The 23417-nt window shown below is 44.0% G+C and overlaps 2 protein-coding genes and 1 pseudogene across 2 annotated transcripts; all 3 read left to right on the top strand.

Moving 5' to 3' along the window:
• Nucleotides 1-22: 22 nt before the first annotated feature.
• Nucleotides 23-6844, top strand: LOC111844297 (kelch-like protein 10; annotated as a pseudogene).
• A 4176-nt stretch (nt 6845-11020) lies between these two features.
• On the top strand, nt 11021-15393 carry LOC140588237 (kelch-like protein 10). The gene is made up of 5 exons (XM_072710003.1): nt 11021-11604; nt 11877-12366; nt 12640-13254; nt 13705-13854; nt 14716-15393. Exons 1-5 carry the CDS (start codon nt 11417-11419, stop codon nt 15082-15084), a joined length of 1812 nt encoding a protein of 603 aa, XP_072566104.1. The 5' UTR covers nt 11021-11416; the 3' UTR covers nt 15085-15393.
• Nucleotides 15394-19044: 3651 nt separating this feature from the next.
• On the top strand, nt 19045-23417 carry LOC111857311 (kelch-like protein 10). The gene is made up of 5 exons (XM_023838015.2): nt 19045-19628; nt 19901-20390; nt 20664-21278; nt 21729-21878; nt 22740-23417. Exons 1-5 carry the CDS (start codon nt 19441-19443, stop codon nt 23106-23108), a joined length of 1812 nt encoding a protein of 603 aa, XP_023693783.2. The 5' UTR covers nt 19045-19440; the 3' UTR covers nt 23109-23417.

Below are 23417 nucleotides of genomic sequence, written 5' to 3'. Positions count from 1 at the left end.
GCGCGTCTCGCGTGCAGCAGTTTGCAGCACGTCTTTTAATTGCTGTTAACATCGAATCTGGCTTAGCTGCTTTCCTTTGTCATTGTAAATTAGAAAAAACATATTTCCCATCAATGTTTATCTAACCGCTGCAAAATTTGCCTGGTGTGTTTAGCTTGTTAAAAGACGAATGCCGATTTTACCGGGACCAGTACTACTGGAGGGGTCCTTATCGCATGCTGCAATTGGATTTTAAAGGTGAAACATTTTCATGATTTAAGATGATTTTAAGCAAGTTTCGTTTGGACTCGTTACCTGTCGACGATGAGCTACTAGGTTTGCGTTGAATAACTATAAGGTATAATGTTGAGAGACTTGCACCATAATTTAATTATTTTTCTCGCATGACTTATTGGTGGCATTTTGCTTACTCCTTAGCACTGTTTAGCCTACGTATAAGGCTATTTTGAAATATTGGAACACACGTACGTGTTTCAAATCTATTTTATTTTTACGTATCATCAATAGTATTGTGAAATGCTAGGTCCGACTGTTACACATGCAGGCTGTACTCGCAGCGGGCTAAAGCAGTCATACTAGTGATGGCCGATTCGCGAACGAATCGTTCTTTTTAACTCGGTTTTTTTAGTGAACGGGTTGAACCGATTCGTAAGTCTGAACGAATCGATTTTTAAAATTATTTTAAATCTTATTTAAAACTGATCTTTGGCTATTCAACATCCAAATCATCCCCCGCGATTTCGGATTTTTCATGTTCCCTCTGCGCTTGTCTTATCACTTTTAGGTTTATTCTTATGTTCGTCACTTACATTCGTCACTTTTGCGTTCGTAGACTTTAGGCCCAATCCCAATTCTACCCCTTACCCCTACACTTACCCCTACCCCTCCGTTTGGCGCGTTCACGTGTAGGGGTAGGGGTGTCTCAATTCTCTTTTGATTGGAGGGGTAGGGGTAAGGGGAAGGGCTAGATAGCCCTCGAAACGAAGATTTTTCGGGACCTCACTTCAAACGAAGGGCTAAGAGAAATTTACAACCTGGCTGCCCACTCGAGCAAGCAGACCCATAAATGTTAAGTAATTTTTGCCATTAATAAGGATTTTTATGACATTTTTTCATTACATGTATATTACCATCAACCTTGTGTTTGTGTTTACGGTGATGTTCTGTAAAGAAACGTTTGAAAAAAATCGCTAAAGTTTGCTTGCGGATAGCACTGAATGCACAATATTAGGAAATATATTTTTATGTCATATAACGTTACCCGGTAACTGACTGCATGTTGTAACGCGTTGTTTTGTTTTGCTTACGGCCATATGTGTACATGTAAATGAACGGTGCTTACACTATTCGTACTTATTGCAACATGACAACATTTTTGTAAATTATATTCTGTATAGGGACAGCTGAGGAAACCCGAAGGCTCATACGTTTTCGAGGTGAAAACGAACATCTGTTTTTAAAGTCCAAATACGGCGCAAAAAAACTTTGGGAGTGAGTAATCTTTACATGCTACGATGCTGACGGCGACAGCTTGGAATTTGGAGAAGGGTCCAGCTGCAGACGCCTGTAGAGTGGAGCTCCACCGGAAATACGTCACCTCCACAGGAAATACGTGATTTTAAGGGGCGTAAAGTGGAGCTCCACAGGAAACACGTGACATGGAATTATTTTTACATGCCTGTGTTGACCAGCGGAGCCTCCGGGTTAATGCTGTCTGTTATGAGAAAGATTAAATTACTGGCACGTGAGTGTGTTGATAGATTTTTTTTTAAATTTCATTCTGTTTGTTGTTGCTGTCTAAATAAATTTAGCAGTTGATTGAATATAATTGTTACATGTTGATCATCATTTATACAACACATACAGGGCTGCATATAACTGGTACGCAAGTACGCATTCACCTTTAAAAGCGATACGTGCGGCAATCGATTGCTGTGACAGTGTAAATGCGTACGTATTTTATGTGCATTTGCGCTGATATGACAAGAAAATACCGTGCATTTCAACCTATATACCGCAAATGAAGTACGAATTAGCATATACAGGTTAAAATGCACAATAATTTCTTGTCATATCAGCGCAAATGCACATAAAATACGTACGCATTTGCGCTGTTCCAGCAATCGTACATGTTTATAACAGTTAAGGCAAGACCAATATATATATTAGTAATGTGTATGGAAAGTAACATAATAGCAATTGCGTATGTATGGCATGTTTATAACTGCTCATCTTATGACCAATATATATATTCCACAAACTAGATCAGACCAGATAGATATATATATATATATATATATATATATATATATATATATATATATATATATATATATATAATTTCTCTAGCGTATAAATGAACAAAAACATACTTTTTGAGAATTTTACAACTGAAATTCCGCTGTAACACACAGTTTGGTCACGTGTTTCCTGTGGTGCTCCACTTTACGCCCCTTAAAATCACGTATTTCCTGTGGAGGTGACGTATTTCCGGTGGAGCTCCACTCTACAGGCGTCTGCAGCTGGACACTCTTGGCAATTTGTGATAAACATCGGCGCATGTCCTCTGACGTAACGTTAGGAGGTAGTGACAATGGATGATGACGTATAACAGTGTAGTAGTGGTGTCCCATTTCTTAGGGGAAATTTTTTAACCCTACCCCTTTCCACTTCATTTCAAGGGGCAAGGGGAAGGGGTGAGGGGTAGGCAAAGGGGTAGAAAATAGAATTGGGATTGGGCCTTAGTCTGGTGCCGAGAACCTAGTCCCTAACTCGCTGACTCCAAAAAACCCGAGAGCCTGTTCGATGAACGAATCGAACTTACGGGTTTTCGGACACTGGGTGACTCAAAACAACCTGTTCGATGAACGAATCGGAACTTACGGGTTTTCGGACACTGGGTGACTCAAAAGAACCTGTTCGATGAACCAATCGGAACTTACGGGTTTTCGGACACTGGGTCGGTGAATCAAACGAACGGTTCGCGAACCGATCCCAAGAGCCCTTGCGCCGTTTACTGCGGAAATGCAGTTACGCAGATGAATAGGGTAAACTAAATGCATCTATTGCCGATTATTTATATTTTTATTTATTTATATATATGTATATATATTTATTAAATTTTAGCATATCATAAGTATAATAATTGTGTGATAATGTAAAAAGGGGACCACATCTGCAAAACCCATATTTAAATAAGTCATGTCTTTATTTTTCAGAGCTCTGTTCACCAGTGACTGGAATGTCAAGGGGAAGTGCAAGTACAACATCCCAGGCGTTTCTGTTCATGAAACTGGTGATCGAGTATGCCTATACCCACTCTGTGCGCATCACGGTCAATAACATGGAGAGCCTCCTGGCGGCCGGTGATCAGTTAAACATCCCGGGCATTGTACAGCACTGCAGTGACTTCCTGACTGTCCAGCTCTGCGTCAGTAACTGCATTGGCATTTACAGCACGGCGAACAGCTATTGACTCCCCGAGCTGCGCCAGTCTGCCTTCCACTTTCTCCTGGAAAACTTCACGGATGTCGCCAGCACCTCACAGGAATTCCCGGAGCTCACCCTGCACCAGCTCTGTGAGGTCATTGAGAAGGATGAGCTCAGTGTAGAACAGGAGGAAGTGGTCTTTGACGCCATCCTGCGCTGGATCTTCCATGAGCCTGCCAGCCTCAAGGCCCACATTTCTATGCTGTTGCCTAAGGTGACTATAATTATGCAATGTTCTCACTGACATGTGGACATAAGAATAGAACGCTGATTTAGTGAATTCCCCAATCCTCGTTGCTGTAGCTAGAGACTAAACCTCCATTTCCATGTTCCGTAAGTCTACAACTTCGACTTCCAAGTATTACAACTGGCAGTGCAGTCTAACAAACAAATTAACAGAAAGTGCGACATACTCAAATGTCTTACATTAAGCAAGCGTTAACTCACATATCAGGAACTTTCAAAGCAAATGACTTCAGCTAAAGCATTTTGAAAATGAGAAATAAAAATTTGGACTTGCTGTTGTACCCTTTATGTTAAGAGTTGCTCTTTTCCAGTGATACTTAAAAAAGCACCAAGAAACTCATGGGATCTCTATCCATCTGGTTTCCTTTGTAGGTGTGAATGGCTCGCATGGACGGAAAATACATCAAGTATGTGATGAACCATGACCTAGTGAAGGGCAATGAGGAGTTCAGGCCCATTATTAATGACACTTTGAAGGTCATGGACCTGGACATTAATGGTCCCCCACAATCGGACTTTGAGCACCCGCTGGTCCGCCCACGCCTGCCCGCTGACATCTTGCTGGCCATTGGTGGCTGGAATGACCGGCCAAGCAATGTCATCGAAGCATATGACTCGAGAGCCGACCGCTGGGTAAATGTGACGCAGCAGGGTGACAAACCCCGGGCCCACCATGGCATGGTGTACCTCAAGGGGTTTGTATACTGCATCAGGGGGTGTGATGGTGGTGCCTGCTTGAACAGTGTGCACAAGTTCGACCCCATCGCACGGATTTGGCACACTGTGGCCCCGATGCAGTCGCGCAGCTACTATTCATCTGTGACTGTGCTGGATGGCTTCATCTATGTCATGGGCGGCCGTAATGCTGACGGACGCCTCAACACGGTCGAAAGGTATGATCCTGAGACCGATAGATGGAGCTTCATCCAGCCCATGAACGCGGAAAGAAGCGACGCCAGTGCTACCACCCTCCATGGCAAGGTAGGTCACCTGGGTGTGTTTACCCTCATTTTCCTCATGAAATTTATTATTTTACACATTCGGTAGCTCTTCAAATTCGAGATTTCAGTCTACAATTGATATGTTCATTGGCCTTAAGATTTTGGATGAAACTTACATGACTTTGCAGTATTGGTCTGCATTACTGGCACTTTGGGTAGCACTGTGCTGCCATAGGTTAACTGTAGACACTGATACCTAACCTGGCTCCCACAGTCTAAGACTTATGAGATTGGCAAACTGGCACATAAAATCCCCTTGCTTATGCCTCCTGGGGTAGCCTCCAGGTTCACCATGACCCTGTAATGGATAAACTTTTATGAAAGACGGTGGGATTCAGCTGTACATTTACTCTTTTCAGCTCTTCATCGCCGGTCAGGTACAGCATAAGAGTCTTCACCTTTATACTTGTTTTTCCTAGATATACATCTGTGGGGGCTTTAATGGAGCTGAGTGCCTCGCCACTGTTGAGTGCTATGACCCCATCACCAACCGATGGAGCATGATTGCTCCTATGAGAACACCCCGGCATGGTGTTGGGGTCATAGCACATCATGGGAGAATCTATGCGGTGAGTGACTCCTTTGTTGTACCTTGAACCTTAGGTGTCAAGTCTCATGTTTTTCCTGTGAGATTCATGGTAATTTGCCTTTGTTGCTATGAGTGGAGTGCTATGATGCGGAGACAGGCGGGTGGTACTGTGCCCAGGACATGGGCTTACCCCGCGGCTCCCTCAGCTACTGCGTAGTGCCTGCACTCCCCAGCATCATATAGTGTACTTTGTGATCTCAAAATACTCTATCCTGTCATATTTGGTCATGCATCACTTCTAACAAAGCTAGATATGCCATGTTGATGCTGTGTGTGGCATTCTTACACTTTTTTATACCTATTACATGCTGGTTCACACATGTTGGTGCCGTTCAGTACACACCTCAAACTTAGACTGTACCCAGTAAATATATAGCTATATCTGAAGTAGTTCAATAAAAACCATAAAATATATGTTGAATGTTAGTTTTATATCAGATAAAATAAAAATGTTTCTATGTTTATCAACACACGTTTCTCCAAACCCTAAAACTAACCATAAATAGAAGTACATTTCTCTCTGAACTCTGCATGTTGGTTTGTTTTGTTTCCTCCAAAACGTTTGTATGACTCCTCTGGACCATTCGTATATGTGCAGACTTTTTCAGGATAAGTTTCTTCTTTATAAGTCCTAAAATCTTGATATAAATGTATGTACGAATGTTTCTCATCTTTTTTGTTCATTTGAACCCTTTATAAATTCATATGAACCCTTTATATATGAGCCCTCTGGTTTCTTAAGCTTAAAAGTCCAGAAGCAAGGAGTTCACGACTTTGTGAAAGTTGATGTTTGCCCACCCCTTTGGTATCCAAGTGATCACTTGCTTTTGTCATCTCCCAGGTGGGCGGTACAGACAGGTTCGAGTGCCTGCGGAGCGTGGAAGTCTACGACCCATTGTCCAATCACTGGCATGCTGTGGCACCCATGTTCAACAGACGGTGTAATTTCGGCATTGAGGTGGTTGATGACCAGATCTTCGTGGTGGGCGGCCAAGATGGGTTTGGAACCATCACGACAGTAGATTGCTATGATGCAGGGACAGGCAATTGGTACCGAGCCCAAGACATTGGCATATCCCGCGCAACCGTCAGATGTTGCGTAGTACCTGCCCATCCCTGCATCATACGCTATGCTGCCCCTCGCAAACCCTTGCTGGCCAATCAGGGGGAGGAAGATCCATCCACCTCCAACAGCATGCCCAATGGGTAACCTCCACAACAACGCCCACCGCCCACGTATCCTACCCATTCACCCATCCATCCTCTACCACTTGTCCGAGTCGGGTCACGGGGACAGCAGACTAAGCAGGGAAACCCAGACTTCCCTCTCCCCGGCCACTTTGTCCAGCTCCTCCGGTGGAATCCAGAGGCGTTCCCAGGCCAGCCCAGAGACATAGTCTGGGCAACTTAGCTCCTGGGATCCTTGGAACACGCAAACCCCTCCACCACCATAAGGAGTCAGCTCCAGGAGAGGACGTATATCCTACTCCTACAATAAAATAAAAAAATCAAGACCTGAGCTGTCCTGCATCTCTGTGTTTTTTTATTGACCTGTTTACATATTATTTTTTGAGTTTTTGATAGTGTTAAGTAATCCAGTACAGTATGAAGGTGAGTCTGAAGCTTTTTCCCAGAAGCACAGGGTACAAGACAGGGCACAGGATGGATGGGATACCAGTCCATTACAGCAGTGGCCCCCGGGCCGCGGACCGGTACCGGGCCGTGGGTCATGTCAAGTCAAGTAGTCAAGTAGGCTTTATTGTCACTTCAACCATATACAGGTAGTACACAGTGAAACGAAACAACGTTCCTCCAGGACCAAGGTGCTACATGCAACATAAATTTACAACATAAATTAACAGAAAAACTAGCCTAGTTAGCTGGCTAGCAGAGACAAGACAGATTGACAACATAATTTTACAACATAGAATAAAGTGCACGTGCGAATGTGCAAACAAGAGCAACAACAAAAGTGTGATAAACACGACATAACATAATAATATGGTGTTGAAGTGATGAGTTGAGATAGTGGAGAAACAGTAGACGTTCCTTAACGTAGCAGCAAGAATTAAGGAATTAGTGCAAAAAGTAATCCAGTATTGAATATTGTGCTAAAGAGCATTTACAGGTTGGTGTGTACGATCGTTTGGTAGTGTAGGTCAGTGTGTTTGCGCTTGTGTTGATTAGTCAGTCCAGTCTCAATGTTTTGAGGTAAGCTGAGTGATAATGTTTCTGTGTGTGTCTGTGTGTGCATTTGTGGTACCGGTCCGCGGGCTGCACAGAAAAAATAAAAAACTTCAGTCACGTGATAGTTACTGCTAAAAATAGTCCCACAAGCTAGTAAGATGTTACCCGTGTTATGTTGTTGGCTCGATGTTATGAGGATGCTGTTAAAGCTGCGAATACACATTGGATTTACGTTTATTATTATATTTTAAAGATACCGCATTATTATATTTTTAAAATATCCCCATTTTTATACGTATCATTTATTCGTATGAATACGTATACGTATATTTATCTGCCACTCCTTAAAGGCTGGGCCGTGAAAATAGTTTCTGATATTAAACCGGTCTGTGACGAAATAAAGGTTGGGGACCACTGCATTACAGGACACTCACTCACACAGAAAGAACAGATTACAAACACACAGCTGGGCATGCAATTCAAACCCTTACCCTGAAGGTGAATTTACAGTTACATTGACTGAGCCACTGTATATAGAGTCTACAACATATAAAATATCTGCTTTAATGGAAGTCCGCAGCCTAAACTGGCATCCTTTACTCTGCTGACGCTTCCAAAGCAGTTCTTTAAAGCATAATTTTAGATTGATGAGTTTTTGGATTTATAAAATACAAACCTGTGTTTTAACAACCAGGGGTGTATTGTCTAACCTGGTACCTGCGATGAGGCTCTTGTTTAATTTGGGCAAGTGTTAACTTGAAGCAGCGGTTTCAAAGTACCAGTCCACGGGCCAGATCTGGTCCACGACGAAGTTCTTTCCAGCCTACGACGTGTTGGCAGAACCTGAGGAACAGAACCACTGAAAAATGGAAAAAACATCATGCTATGCATCGTCCTTGTGCTGTTGAGAGGCAGGGGGTATGGTGTGACCTCCCCCCCCACTCCATGGTTGTGTCCTGCTGGGGGTCACCAGTAGGGCTGCTGGTGGGGTGATGATGTGTGTATTGGAAGGGACTTATTGAGGCACCCCCTGTGTGCCAATGACCGAAGCTACCTTTGCTCAGCACTGGGAGTCTGAACACCATTGGGCATATCCCTCCATTTGCATATGCATTTTACCATCGTGACAGATGAGAAGGACCAAACCATTTGTAACCATGAACAAAGCGATACCTCATTGTCAGACTATATATGTATTCTCGGGATCTGCAACATGAACAAAAACCCATGAGCATCAGGCATGTAGTCTTAGTCAAGTACACTATATGAACAAAAGTATTGGGACACCAGGCCCTTACACCCACATAAACTTTCATGACATCCCAATCTAAATCCATGGGCATCAATATGGTCCCGCTTTTGCAGCTACAACTGCCACTCATCTAGGAAGGTTTTCTACAAGATTTTGTGGTGTGTCTGTGGGATTTTTGCCCATGCGTTGGGTATGAAGGCCTGGGGGTGTTCCATGGGGTTGAGGTTAGGGCTATGCGGGGGCTTGTAAAGTTCTTCCACACCAAACATGTCTTCATGGAGCTTGCTTTGTGCACTGGGGCACAGTAATGCTGGAACAGAAAAGGCCTTCCCTAAATTGTTCCACAAAGCTGGAAGCACAGAAATGTCCAAAATGTCTTGATATGTATGACATTTTGGACAATTCTATGCTTCGAATTTTGACTGTATGTGCTCTAAAACGGGATGATACAGCTGCAGGGGTATGCTTCACTTACACATTTTTCAAGCCAAAAAATATCCATGCAGCACATAATATATTTAAATAACCAGAACAAACTTTTAAGAACAATCATATTACGACATATATACTAAATGTACTATAAGTTCCATCCACTTTCTGAAACTGCTTATCCTATTCGGGTTCATTGGGGGTCCGGAGGCGATCTGGAACGCCACAGGCGCAAGGAAGGGGACAACCCAGGATGGGGCGCCAACCCATCGCTGGGCACACTCACACCGTTCACCAACACGTGCACGTGTATGGGCATTTTGGTAACTCCAATCAACCTCAGCATGTTTTTGGACTACGAGGCGAAACCAGAGTACCTGGAAGAAATCCCACGGTGACACGGGGAGAATATGCAAACTCCACACACGGAGCCGTGATGGAGACTCTGGCCCCAAACAGTGCTAACCACTGCACCACCGTGCCACCCCACAGTGACTTGCTGTATGCTGTAATTGGATGTTAGAGATTGAACATTTTTATGATTCAAGAAGATTTTAAGCAAGGTTTGTGAGTGTTTGGATTTGTTGGCTGCCTTTGTGATGAGTTGTTAGGTTTGCGTTGAGGAGCTAAGGTATAATGTTGAGAGACTTACACCATAATTCAATAACAAATGTTCTCACATGAATTATTGGTGGTATTTTGCACTATTTAGCCTAAATAAACGGCTTTTTTTTTTTTACATTTGAAAACAAAAGTGTTTCAGATCTATTTTATGCAGACAGGAAGTGTCACTGAATGAGTTGTTGAACGAATATTTTAGGTGAACCGAATCAAATGAATTGTGTCCCAAAAATAGTCTTTTCACTCATCACTAGTATTGTGAAATGCTTGGTCTGAATGTTACAAATACAAATATTAGAAACACATGTATTCATCACTCTGATTTATTGCTCTATGTTCCTATAAATCACCTGTACGAATTGCAGTCCTAATTTGTAATGTTATATATCTGCTCTGCCGTCCTCAACAAATTCAGCTAGGACATAAATGTGCCATATATGTAGGACTCCGTAATACATATTCCGTAATACATATTCTTGCCTACAATTAAGCTATTAAAATAATCTAGCGATCTATTTTAATGACGAATAAAATAAGAAATAATAGTTACTATAGCGGCTGCTTAAATAATACTTATGCACTCAGAATTACAATTATTTCAATAGTCTAGTCAACATTTATCTTTTTAAAAATACATGCATCCATGTTTTTTGAAACCGCATGTAAAAGGGGACAACCCAGGATGGGATGCAAACCCATCGCACGGCGCATACACACACCATTCACTCACACAGGTACACCTATGGACAAAATGGTAACTCCAGATAACCTCAGCATGTTTTTGGACTGTGTGTGGAAACCGTAGTGCCTGGAAGAAACACCACGATAACACGGGGCGAACATACAAACTACACACAGCGGTGTGAGGCAACCGTACTAACCACTGCGCCACGTACCTTAATTACCGCCCTCCTCACCCGCCTCATGCACCAAATGAAACGGTGTCCTTCTCAGAATAATGTCCCTTGCCTACTACTGACAAAAATTTATTAATTAAAAAACAATTTTAGATTTATTGGTGTTTTGATGAACTTGTGATTTCACTATTCATATATAATACAAAATAAAATCCTGGGACAAACACCGTACAGCCGACCTTTCCACATCGCGGGGGTTATGGGCGCAAGCTCAACGCGATCCGGAACAACCGCGTAAGAAATGTTGTTCCCCTTGGCAAAGCGACAGGATACAACTATTAACGCTAGATACAAAGATCACTGGGACAGGTCATATTAGAGGCTGTAGTAAACACTCTTGGCGTCATCCAAACCAACACTACATATATTTTATTTATATATGGACGACCCCGCGATGGGAAAGTCGCGATGCTGGAGGATCAAGTGCATACGTTTAGTAAATCTGTTTTTAAAAATGTTTCGATTGTACAACTTGTACAGCTGAATGTACAAGTAAAATCGTTTTTATTCGATCAGTTGTGTAACACAAAAGAAGATTTAAAAGTAAACAAAATATCTTGAAACATTTTGACGTAAAAGCGTTTGCATTCTATAACTAGCAACACGACAACTGTCGTCACTATTACAGTATAAATTAACGTACACGTCTGTTGCTAGTCATTTCGGAGAAAAACACCCAAGAGCAATGGAGGAGTCACACACTTCTGCAACAACGAAGAGCTACACCATGGAGCGCGAAATGATGGCTCCAACTTTCCACATTTTCAACGAGCTGCGTCTTACGGGAGCGCTCTGTGATGTGGTTCTTGTTGCGGATGGTGTTGAATTTGAAGCCCACAAAATTATTTTGTGTGGCTGCAGCACCTATTTCAGGTGAGTAGCTGTGACCCATATAGGCTAATGATGCCAAAAGGGCAAGGAATGAGATGTTTCTCTTTAGAATTGACTTTGAAAGCTTCTTTAATTAATTACCGTGTTTTACTGTCGTAGTACTGTGTAAAATATATTTCCAGGCTACAGTTTGTTAGTAAGTATACACATATTAAATTTTAGCATATCATAAGTATAATAATTGTGTGATAATGTAAAAAGGGGACCACATCTGCAAAACCCATATTTAAATAAGTCATGTCTTTATTTTTCAGAGCTCTCTTCACCAGTGACTGGGATGTCAAGGGGAAGGGCAAATACAACATCCCAGGCGTGTCCCCAGAAGGGATGAACCTGGTGATAGAGTATGCCTACACCCACTCTGTACTCATCACGGTCGATAACGTGGAGAGCCTCCTGGCGGCCGGTGATCAATTAAACATCCCGGGCATTGTACAGCACTGCAGTGACTTCCTGACCGTCCAGCTCTGCGTCAGTAACTGCGTTGGCATTTATAGCACCGCCGACAGCTATTGCCTCCCCGAGCTGCGCCAGTCTGCCTTCCACTTTCTCCTGGAAAACTTCACGGAGGTCGCCAGCACCTCCGAGGAGTTCCTGAAGCTCACCCTGCACCAGCTCTGTGAGGTCATTGAGAAGGATGAGCTCAGGGTAGAACAGGAGGAAGTGGTCTTTGACGCCGTCCTGCGCTGGATCTTCCATGAGCCTGCCAGCCGCAAGGCCCACATTTCTGTGCTGTTGCCTAAGGTGACTATAATTATGCAATGTTCTCACTGACATGTGGACATAAGAATAGAACGCTAATTCAGTGAATTCCCCAATCCTCATTGCTGTAGCTAGAGACTAAACCTCCATTTCCATGTTCCATAAGTCTACAACTTCGACTTCCAAGTATTACAACTGGCAGTGCAGTCTAACAAACAAATTAACAGAAAGCACGACATACTCAAATGTCTTACCCAATGTTAACTCACATATCTGAAACTCATGGGATCTCTATCCATCTGGTTTCCTGTGTAGGTGCGAATGGCTCGCATGGACGGAAAATACTTCATCAAGTATGTCATGAAACATGACCTAGTGAAGGGCAATGAGGAGTGCAGGCCCATTTTTAATGACACTTTGAAGGTCATGTGTGACCTGGACATTAATGGTCCCCCACAATCGGACTTTGAGCACCCGCTGGTCCGCCCACGCCTGCCCGCTGACATCTTGCTGGCCATTGGTGGCTGGAATGACCGGCCAAGCAATGTGATAGAGGCGTATGACTCGAGAGCCGACCGCTGGGTAAATGTGACGCAGCAGGGTGACAAACCCCGGGCCCACCATGGCATGGTGTACCTCAAGGGGTTTGTATACTGCATCGGGGGGTGTGATGGTGGTGCCTGCTTGGACAGTGTGCACAAGTTCGACCCCATCGCACGGACTTGGCACACTGTGGCCCCGATGCAGTCGCGCCGCTGCTATTCCGCTGTGACTGTGCTGGATGGCTCCATCTATGTCATGGGCGGCCGTAATGCCGACGGACGCCTCAACACGGTCGAAAGGTACGATCCTGAGACCGATAGATGGAGCTTCATCCAGCCCATGAACGCGGAAAGAAGCGACGCCAGTGCTACCACCCTCCATGGCAAGGTAGGTCAATGGCGGGGGGCACCTGGGTGTGTTTACCCTCATTTTCCTCATGAAATTTATTATTTTACACATTCGGTAGCTCTTCAAATTCGAGATTTCAGTCTACAATTGATATGTTCATTGGCCTTAAGATTTTGGATGAAACTTACATGACTTTGCAGTATTGGTCTGCATTACTGGCACTTTGGGTAGCACTGTGCTGCCATAGGTTAACTGTAGACACTGATACCTAACCTGGCTCCCACAGTCTAAGACTTATGAGATAGGCAAACTGGCACATAAAATCCCCTTGCTTATGCCTCCTGGGGTAGCCTCCAGGTTCACCATGACCCTGTAATGGATAAACTTTTATGAAAGACGGTGGGATTTAGCTGTACATTTACTCTTTTCAGCTCTTCATCGCCGGTCAGGTACAGCATGAGTCTTCACCTTTATACTTGTTTTTCCTAGATATACATCTGTGGGGGCTTTAATGGCGCTGAGTGCCTCGCCACTGTTGAGTGCTATGACCCCATCACCAACCGATGGAGCATGATTGCTCCTATGAGAACACCCCGGCATGGTGTTGGGGTCATAGCACATCATGGGAGAATCTATGCGGTGAGTGACTCCTTTGTTGTACCTTGAACCTTAGGTGTCAAGTCTCATGTTTTTCCTGTGAGATTCATGGTAATTTGCCTTTGTTGCTATGAGTGGAGTGCTATGATGCGGAGACAGGCGGGTGGTACTGTGCCCAGGACATGGGCTTACCCCGCGGCTCCCTCAGCTACTGCGTAGTGCCTGCACTCCCCAGCATCATATAGTGTACTTTGTGATCTCAAAATACTCTATCCTGTCATATTTGGTCATGCATCACTTCTAACAAAGCTAGATATGCCATGTTGATGCTGTGTGTGGCATTCTTACACTTTTTTATACCTATTACATGCTGGTTCACACGTGTTGGTGCCGTTCAGTACACACCTCAAACTTAGACTGTACCCAGTAAATATATAGCTATATCTGAAGTAGTTCAATAAAAACAATAAAATATATGTTGAATGTTAGTTTTATATCAGATAAAATAAAAATGTTTCTGTGTTTATCAACACACGTTTCTCCAAACCCTAAAACTAACCATAAATAGAAGTACATTTCTCTCTGAACTCTGCATGTTGGTTTGTTTTGTTTCCTCCAAAACGTTTGTATGACTCCTCTGGACCATTCGTATATGTGCAGACTTTTTCAGGATAAGTTTCTTCTTTATAAGTCCTAAAATCTTGATATAAATGTATGTACGAATGTTTCTCATCTTTTTTGTTAATTTGAACCCTTTATAAATTCATATGAACCCTTTATAAATGAGCCCTCTGGTTTCTTAAGCTTAAAAGTCCAGAAGCAAGGAGTTCACGACTTTGTGAAAGTTGATGTTTGCCCACCCCTTTGGTATCCAAGTGATCACTTGCTTTTGTCATCTCCCAGGTGGGCGGTACAGACAGGTTCGAGTGCCTGCGGAGCGTGGAAGTCTACGACCCATTGTCCAATCACTGGCATGCTGTGGCACCCATGTTCAACAGACGGTGTAATTTCGGCATTGAGGTGGTTGATGACCAGATATTCGTGGTGGGCGGCCAAGATGGGTTTGTAACCATCACGACAGTAGAATGCTATGATGCAGGGACAGGCAATTGGTACCGAGCTCAAGACATTGGCATATCCCGCGCAACCGTCAGATGTTGCGTAGTACCTGCCCATCCCTGCATCATACGCTATGCTGCCCCTCGCAAACCCTTGCTGGCCAATCAGGGGGAGGAAGATCCATCCACCTCCAACAGCATGCCTAATGGGTAACCTCCACAACAACGCCCACCACCCACGTATCCTACCCATTCACCCATCCATCCTCTACCACTTGTCCGAGTCGGGTCACGGGGACAGCAGACTAAGCAGGGAAATCCAGACTTCCCTCTCCCCGGCCACTTCGTCCAGCTCCTTCGGTGGAATCCAGAGGCGTTCCCAGGCCAGCCCAGAGACATAGTCTGGGCAACTTATCTCCTGGGATCCTTGGAACACGCAAACCCCTCCACCACCATAAGGAGTCAGGTCCAGGAGAGGACGTATATCCTACTCCTACAATAAAATAAAAAAATCAAGACCTGAGCTGTCCTGCATCTCTGTGTTTTTTTATTTACCTGTTTACATATTATTTTTTGAGTTTTTGATAGTGTTAAGTAATCCAGTACAGTATGAAGGTGAGTCTGAAGCTTTTTCCCAGAAGCACAGGGTACAAGACAGGGCACAGGATGGATGGGATACCAGTCCATTACAGCAGTGGCCCCAACCCCCGGGCCGTGGACCGGTACCGGGCCGTGGGTCATGTGGTACCGGTCCGGGGGCTGCACAGAAAAAATAAAAAACTTCGGTCACGTGATAGTTACTGCTAAAAATAGTCCCACAAGCTAGTAAGATGTTACCCGTGTTATGTTGTTGACCCGATGTTATGAGGATGCTGTTAAAGCTGCGAATACACATTGGATTTACGTTTATTATTATATTTTAAAGATACCGCATTATTATATTTTTTTAAAATCCCCATTTTTATACGTATCATTTATTCGTATGAATACGTATATTTATCTGCCACTCCTTAAAGGCTGGGCCGTGAAAATAGTTTCTGATATTAAACCGGTCTGTGACGAAATAAAGGTTGGGGACCACTGCATTACAGGACACTCACTCACACAGAAAGAACAGATTACAAACACACAGCTGGGCATGCAATTCAAACCCTTACCCTGAAGGTGAATTTACAGTTACATTGACTGAGCCACTGTATATAGAGTCTACAACATATAAAATATCTGCTTTAATGGAAGTCCGCAGCCTAAACTGGCATCCTTTACTCTGCTGACGCTTCCAAAGCAGTTCTTTAAAGCATAATTTTAGATTGATGAGTTTTTGGATTTATAAAATACAAACCTGTGTTTTAACAACCAGGGGTGTATTGTCTAACCTGGTACCTGCGATGAGGCTCTTGTTTAATTTGGGCAAGTGTTAACTTGAAGCAGCGGTTTCAAAGTACCAGTCCACGGGCCAGATCTGGTCCACGACGAAGTTCTTTCCAGCCTACGACGTGTTGGCAGAACCTGAGGAACAGAACCACTGAAAAATGGAAAAAACATCATGCTATGCATCGTCCTTGTGCTGTTGAGAGGCAGGGGGTATGGTGTGACCTCCCCCCCCACTCCATGGTTGTGTCCTGCTGGGGGTCACCAGTAGGGCTGCTGGTGGGGTGATGATGTGTGTATTGGAAGGGAATTATTGAGGCACCCCCTGTGTGCCAATGACCGAAGCTACCTTTGCTCAGCACTGGGAGTCTGAACACCATTGGGCATATCCCTCCATTTGCATATGCATTTTACCATCGTGACAGATGAGAAGGACCAAACCATTTGTAACCATGAACAAAGCGATACCTCATTGTCAGACTATATATGTATTCTCGGGATCTGCAACATGAACAAAAACCCATGAGCATCAGGCATGTAGTCTTAGTCAAGTACACTATATGAACAAAAGTATTGGGACACCAGGCCCTTACACCCACATAAACTTTCATGACATCCCAATCTAAATCCATGGGCATCAATATGGTCCCGCTTTTGCAGCTACAACTGCCACTCATCTAGGAAGGTTTTCTACAAGATTTTGTGGTGTGTCTGTGGGATTTTTGCCCATGCGTTGGGTATGAAGGCCTGGGGGTGTTCCATGGGGTTGAGGTTAGGGCTATGCGGGGGCTTGTAAAGTTCTTCCACACCAAACATGTCTTCATGGAGCTTGCTTTGTGCACTGGGGCACAGTAATGCTGGAACAGAAAAGGCCTTCCCTAAATTGTTCCACAAAGCTGGAAGCACAGAAATGTCCAAAATGTCTTGATATGTATGACATTTTGGACAATTCTATGCTTCGAATTTTGACTGTATGTGCTCTAAAACGGGATGATACAGCTGCAGGGGTATGCTTCACTTACACATTTTTCAAGCCAAAAAATATCCATGCAGCACATAATATATTTAAATAACCAGAACAAACTTTTAAGAACAATCATATTACGACATATATACTAAATGTACTATAAGTTCCATCCACTTTCTGAAACTGCTTATCCTATTCGGGTTCATTGGGGGTCCGGAGGCGATCTGGAACGCCACAGGCGCAAGGAAGGGGACAACCCAGGATGGGGCGCCAACCCATCGCTGGGCACACTCACACCGTTCACCAACACGTGCACGTGTATGGGCATTTTGGTAACTCCAATCAACCTCAGCATGTTTTTGGACTACGAGGCGAAACCAGAGTACCTGGAAGAAATCCCACGGTGACACGGGGAGAATATGCAAACTCCACACACGGAGCCGTGATGGAGACTCTGGCCCCAAACAGTGCTAACCACTGCACCACCGTGCCACCCCACAGTGACTTGCTGTATGCTGTAATTGGATGTTAGAGATTGAACATTTTTATGATTCAAGAAGATTTTAAGCAAGGTTTGTGAGTGTTTGGATTTGTTGGCTGCCTTTGTGATGAGTTGTTAGGTTTGCGTTGAGGAGCTAAGGTATAATGTTGAGAGACTTACACCATAATTCAATAACAAATGTTCTCACATGAATTATTGGTGGTATTTTGCACTATTTAGCCTAAATAAACGGCTTTTTTTTTTTTACATTTGAAAACAAAAGTGTTTCAGATCTATTTTATGCAGACAGGAAGTGTCACTGAATGAGTTGTTGAACGAATATTTTAGGTGAACCGAATCAAATGAATTGTGTCCCAAAAATAGTCTTTTCACTCATCACTAGTATTGTGAAATGCTTGGTCTGAATGTTACAAATACAAATATTAGAAACACATGTATTCATCACTCTGATTTATTGCTCTATGTTCCTATAAATCACCTGTACGAATTGCAGTCCTAATTTGTAATGTTATATATCTGCTCTGCCGTCCTCAACAAATTCAGCTAGGACATAAATGTGCCATATATGTAGGACTCCGTAATACATATTCCGTAATACATATTCTTGCCTACAATTAAGCTATTAAAATAATCTAGCGATCTATTTTAATGACGAATAAAATAAGAAATAATAGTTACTATAGCGGCTGCTTAAATAATACTTATGCACTCAGAATTACAATTATTTCAATAGTCTAGTCAACATTTATCTTTTTAAAAATACATGCATCCATGTTTTTTGAAACCGCATGTAAAAGGGGACAACCCAGGATGGGATGCAAACCCATCGCACGGCGCATACACACACCATTCACTCACACAGGTACACCTATGGACAAAATGGTAACTCCAGATAACCTCAGCATGTTTTTGGACTGTGTGTGGAAACCGTAGTGCCTGGAAGAAACACCACGATAACACGGGGCGAACATACAAACTACACACAGCGGTGTGAGGCAACCGTACTAACCACTGCGCCACGTACCTTAATTACCGCCCTCCTCACCCGCCTCATGCACCAAATGAAACGGTGTCCTTCTCAGAATAATGTCCCTTGCCTACTACTGACAAAAATTTATTAATTAAAAAACAATTTTAGATTTATTGGTGTTTTGATGAACTTGTGATTTCACTATTCATATATAATACAAAATAAAATCCTGGGACAAACACCGTACAGCCGACCTTTCCACATCGCGGGGGTTATGGGCGCAAGCTCAACGCGATCCGGAACAACCGCGTAAGAAATGTTGTTCCCCTTGGCAAAGCGACAGGATACAACTATTAACGCTAGATACAAAGATCACTGGGACAGGTCATATTAGAGGCTGTAGTAAACACTCTTGGCGTCATCCAAACCAACACTACATATATTTTATTTATATATGGACGACCCCGCGATGGGAAAGTCGCGATGCTGGAGGATCAAGTGCATACGTTTAGTAAATCTGTTTTTAAAAATGTTTCGATTGTACAACTTGTACAGCTGAATGTACAAGTAAAATCGTTTTTATTCGATCAGTTGTGTAACACAAAAGAAGATTTAAAAGTAAACAAAATATCTTGAAACATTTTGACGTAAAAGCGTTTGCATTCTATAACTAGCAACACGACAACTGTCGTCACTATTACAGTATAAATTAACGTACACGTCTGTTGCTAGTCATTTCGGAGAAAAACACCCAAGAGCAATGGAGGAGTCACACACTTCTGCAACAACGAAGAGCTACACCATGGAGCGCGAAATGATGGCTCCAACTTTCCACATTTTCAACGAGCTGCGTCTTACGGGAGCGCTCTGTGATGTGGTTCTTGTTGCGGATGGTGTTGAATTTGAAGCCCACAAAATTATTTTGTGTGGCTGCAGCACCTATTTCAGGTGAGTAGCTGTGACCCATATAGGCTAATGATGCCAAAAGGGCAAGGAATGAGATGTTTCTCTTTAGAATTGACTTTGAAAGCTTCTTTAATTAATTACCGTGTTTTACTGTCGTAGTACTGTGTAAAATATATTTCCAGGCTACAGTTTGTTAGTAAGTATACACATATTAAATTTTAGCATATCATAAGTATAATAATTGTGTGATAATGTAAAAAGGGGACCACATCTGCAAAACCCATATTTAAATAAGTCATGTCTTTATTTTTCAGAGCTCTCTTCACCAGTGACTGGGATGTCAAGGGGAAGGGCAAATACAACATCCCAGGCGTGTCCCCAGAAGGGATGAACCTGGTGATAGAGTATGCCTACACCCACTCTGTACTCATCACGGTCGATAACGTGGAGAGCCTCCTGGCGGCCGGTGATCAATTAAACATCCCGGGCATTGTACAGCACTGCAGTGACTTCCTGACCGTCCAGCTCTGCGTCAGTAACTGCGTTGGCATTTATAGCACCGCCGACAGCTATTGCCTCCCCGAGCTGCGCCAGTCTGCCTTCCACTTTCTCCTGGAAAACTTCACGGAGGTCGCCAGCACCTCCGAGGAGTTCCTGAAGCTCACCCTGCACCAGCTCTGTGAGGTCATTGAGAAGGATGAGCTCAGGGTAGAACAGGAGGAAGTGGTCTTTGACGCCGTCCTGCGCTGGATCTTCCATGAGCCTGCCAGCCGCAAGGCCCACATTTCTGTGCTGTTGCCTAAGGTGACTATAATTATGCAATGTTCTCACTGACATGTGGACATAAGAATAGAACGCTAATTCAGTGAATTCCCCAATCCTCATTGCTGTAGCTAGAGACTAAACCTCCATTTCCATGTTCCATAAGTCTACAACTTCGACTTCCAAGTATTACAACTGGCAGTGCAGTCTAACAAACAAATTAACAGAAAGCACGACATACTCAAATGTCTTACCCAATGTTAACTCACATATCTGAAACTCATGGGATCTCTATCCATCTGGTTTCCTGTGTAGGTGCGAATGGCTCGCATGGACGGAAAATACTTCATCAAGTATGTCATGAAACATGACCTAGTGAAGGGCAATGAGGAGTGCAGGCCCATTTTTAATGACACTTTGAAGGTCATGTGTGACCTGGACATTAATGGTCCCCCACAATCGGACTTTGAGCACCCGCTGGTCCGCCCACGCCTGCCCGCTGACATCTTGCTGGCCATTGGTGGCTGGAATGACCGGCCAAGCAATGTGATAGAGGCGTATGACTCGAGAGCCGACCGCTGGGTAAATGTGACGCAGCAGGGTGACAAACCCCGGGCCCACCATGGCATGGTGTACCTCAAGGGGTTTGTATACTGCATCGGGGGGTGTGATGGTGGTGCCTGCTTGGACAGTGTGCACAAGTTCGACCCCATCGCACGGACTTGGCACACTGTGGCCCCGATGCAGTCGCGCCGCTGCTATTCCGCTGTGACTGTGCTGGATGGCTCCATCTATGTCATGGGCGGCCGTAATGCCGACGGACGCCTCAACACGGTCGAAAGGTACGATCCTGAGACCGATAGATGGAGCTTCATCCAGCCCATGAACGCGGAAAGAAGCGACGCCAGTGCTACCACCCTCCATGGCAAGGTAGGTCAATGGCGGGGGGCACCTGGGTGTGTTTACCCTCATTTTCCTCATGAAATTTATTATTTTACACATTCGGTAGCTCTTCAAATTCGAGATTTCAGTCTACAATTGATATGTTCATTGGCCTTAAGATTTTGGATGAAACTTACATGACTTTGCAGTATTGGTCTGCATTACTGGCACTTTGGGTAGCACTGTGCTGCCATAGGTTAACTGTAGACACTGATACCTAACCTGGCTCCCACAGTCTAAGACTTATGAGATAGGCAAACTGGCACATAAAATCCCCTTGCTTATGCCTCCTGGGGTAGCCTCCAGGTTCACCATGACCCTGTAATGGATAAACTTTTATGAAAGACGGTGGGATTTAGCTGTACATTTACTCTTTTCAGCTCTTCATCGCCGGTCAGGTACAGCATGAGTCTTCACCTTTATACTTGTTTTTCCTAGATATACATCTGTGGGGGCTTTAATGGCGCTGAGTGCCTCGCCACTGTTGAGTGCTATGACCCCATCACCAACCGATGGAGCATGATTGCTCCTATGAGAACACCCCGGCATGGTGTTGGGGTCATAGCACATCATGGGAGAATCTATGCGGTGAGTGACTCCTTTGTTGTACCTTGAACCTTAGGTGTCAAGTCTCATGTTTTTCCTGTGAGATTCATGGTAATTTGCCTTTGTTGCTATGAGTGGAGTGCTATGATGCGGAGACAGGCGGGTGGTACTGTGCCCAGGACATGGGCTTACCCCGCGGCTCCCTCAGCTACTGCGTAGTGCCTGCACTCCCCAGCATCATATAGTGTACTTTGTGATCTCAAAATACTCTATCCTGTCATATTTGGTCATGCATCACTTCTAACAAAGCTAGATATGCCATGTTGATGCTGTGTGTGGCATTCTTACACTTTTTTATACCTATTACATGCTGGTTCACACGTGTTGGTGCCGTTCAGTACACACCTCAAACTTAGACTGTACCCAGTAAATATATAGCTATATCTGAAGTAGTTCAATAAAAACAATAAAATATATGTTGAATGTTAGTTTTATATCAGATAAAATAAAAATGTTTCTGTGTTTATCAACACACGTTTCTCCAAACCCTAAAACTAACCATAAATAGAAGTACATTTCTCTCTGAACTCTGCATGTTGGTTTGTTTTGTTTCCTCCAAAACGTTTGTATGACTCCTCTGGACCATTCGTATATGTGCAGACTTTTTCAGGATAAGTTTCTTCTTTATAAGTCCTAAAATCTTGATATAAATGTATGTACGAATGTTTCTCATCTTTTTTGTTAATTTGAACCCTTTATAAATTCATATGAACCCTTTATAAATGAGCCCTCTGGTTTCTTAAGCTTAAAAGTCCAGAAGCAAGGAGTTCACGACTTTGTGAAAGTTGATGTTTGCCCACCCCTTTGGTATCCAAGTGATCACTTGCTTTTGTCATCTCCCAGGTGGGCGGTACAGACAGGTTCGAGTGCCTGCGGAGCGTGGAAGTCTACGACCCATTGTCCAATCACTGGCATGCTGTGGCACCCATGTTCAACAGACGGTGTAATTTCGGCATTGAGGTGGTTGATGACCAGATCTTCGTGGTGGGCGGCCAAGATGGGTTTGTAACCATCACGACAGTAGAATGCTATGATGCAGGGACAGGCAATTGGTACCGAGCTCAAGACATTGGCATATCCCGCGCAACCGTCAGATGTTGCGTAGTACCTGCCCATCCCTGCATCATACGCTATGCTGCCCCTCGCAAACCCTTGCTGGCCAATCAGGGGGAGGAAGATCCATCCACCTCCAACAGCATGCCTAATGGGTAACCTCCACAACAACGCCCACCGCCCACGTATCCTACCCATTCACCCATCCATCCTCTACCACTTGTCCGAGTCGGGTCACGGGGACAGCAGACTAAGCAGGGAAATCCAGACTTCCCTCTCCCCGGCCACTTCGTCCAGCTCCTTCGGTGGAATCCAGAGGCGTTCCCAGGCCAGCCCAGAGACATAGTCTGGGCAACTTATCTCCTGGGATCCTTGGAACACGCAAACCCCTCCACCACCATAAGGAGTCAGCTCCAGGAGAGGACGTATATCCTACTCCTACAATAAAATAAAAAAATCAAGACCTGA

This window comes from Paramormyrops kingsleyae, chromosome 3 (assembly GCF_048594095.1).
Source record: "Paramormyrops kingsleyae isolate MSU_618 chromosome 3, PKINGS_0.4, whole genome shotgun sequence".
NCBI lineage: Eukaryota > Metazoa > Chordata > Actinopteri > Osteoglossiformes > Mormyridae > Paramormyrops > Paramormyrops kingsleyae.
This window is presented reverse-complemented; position numbering and strand designations above follow the sequence as displayed.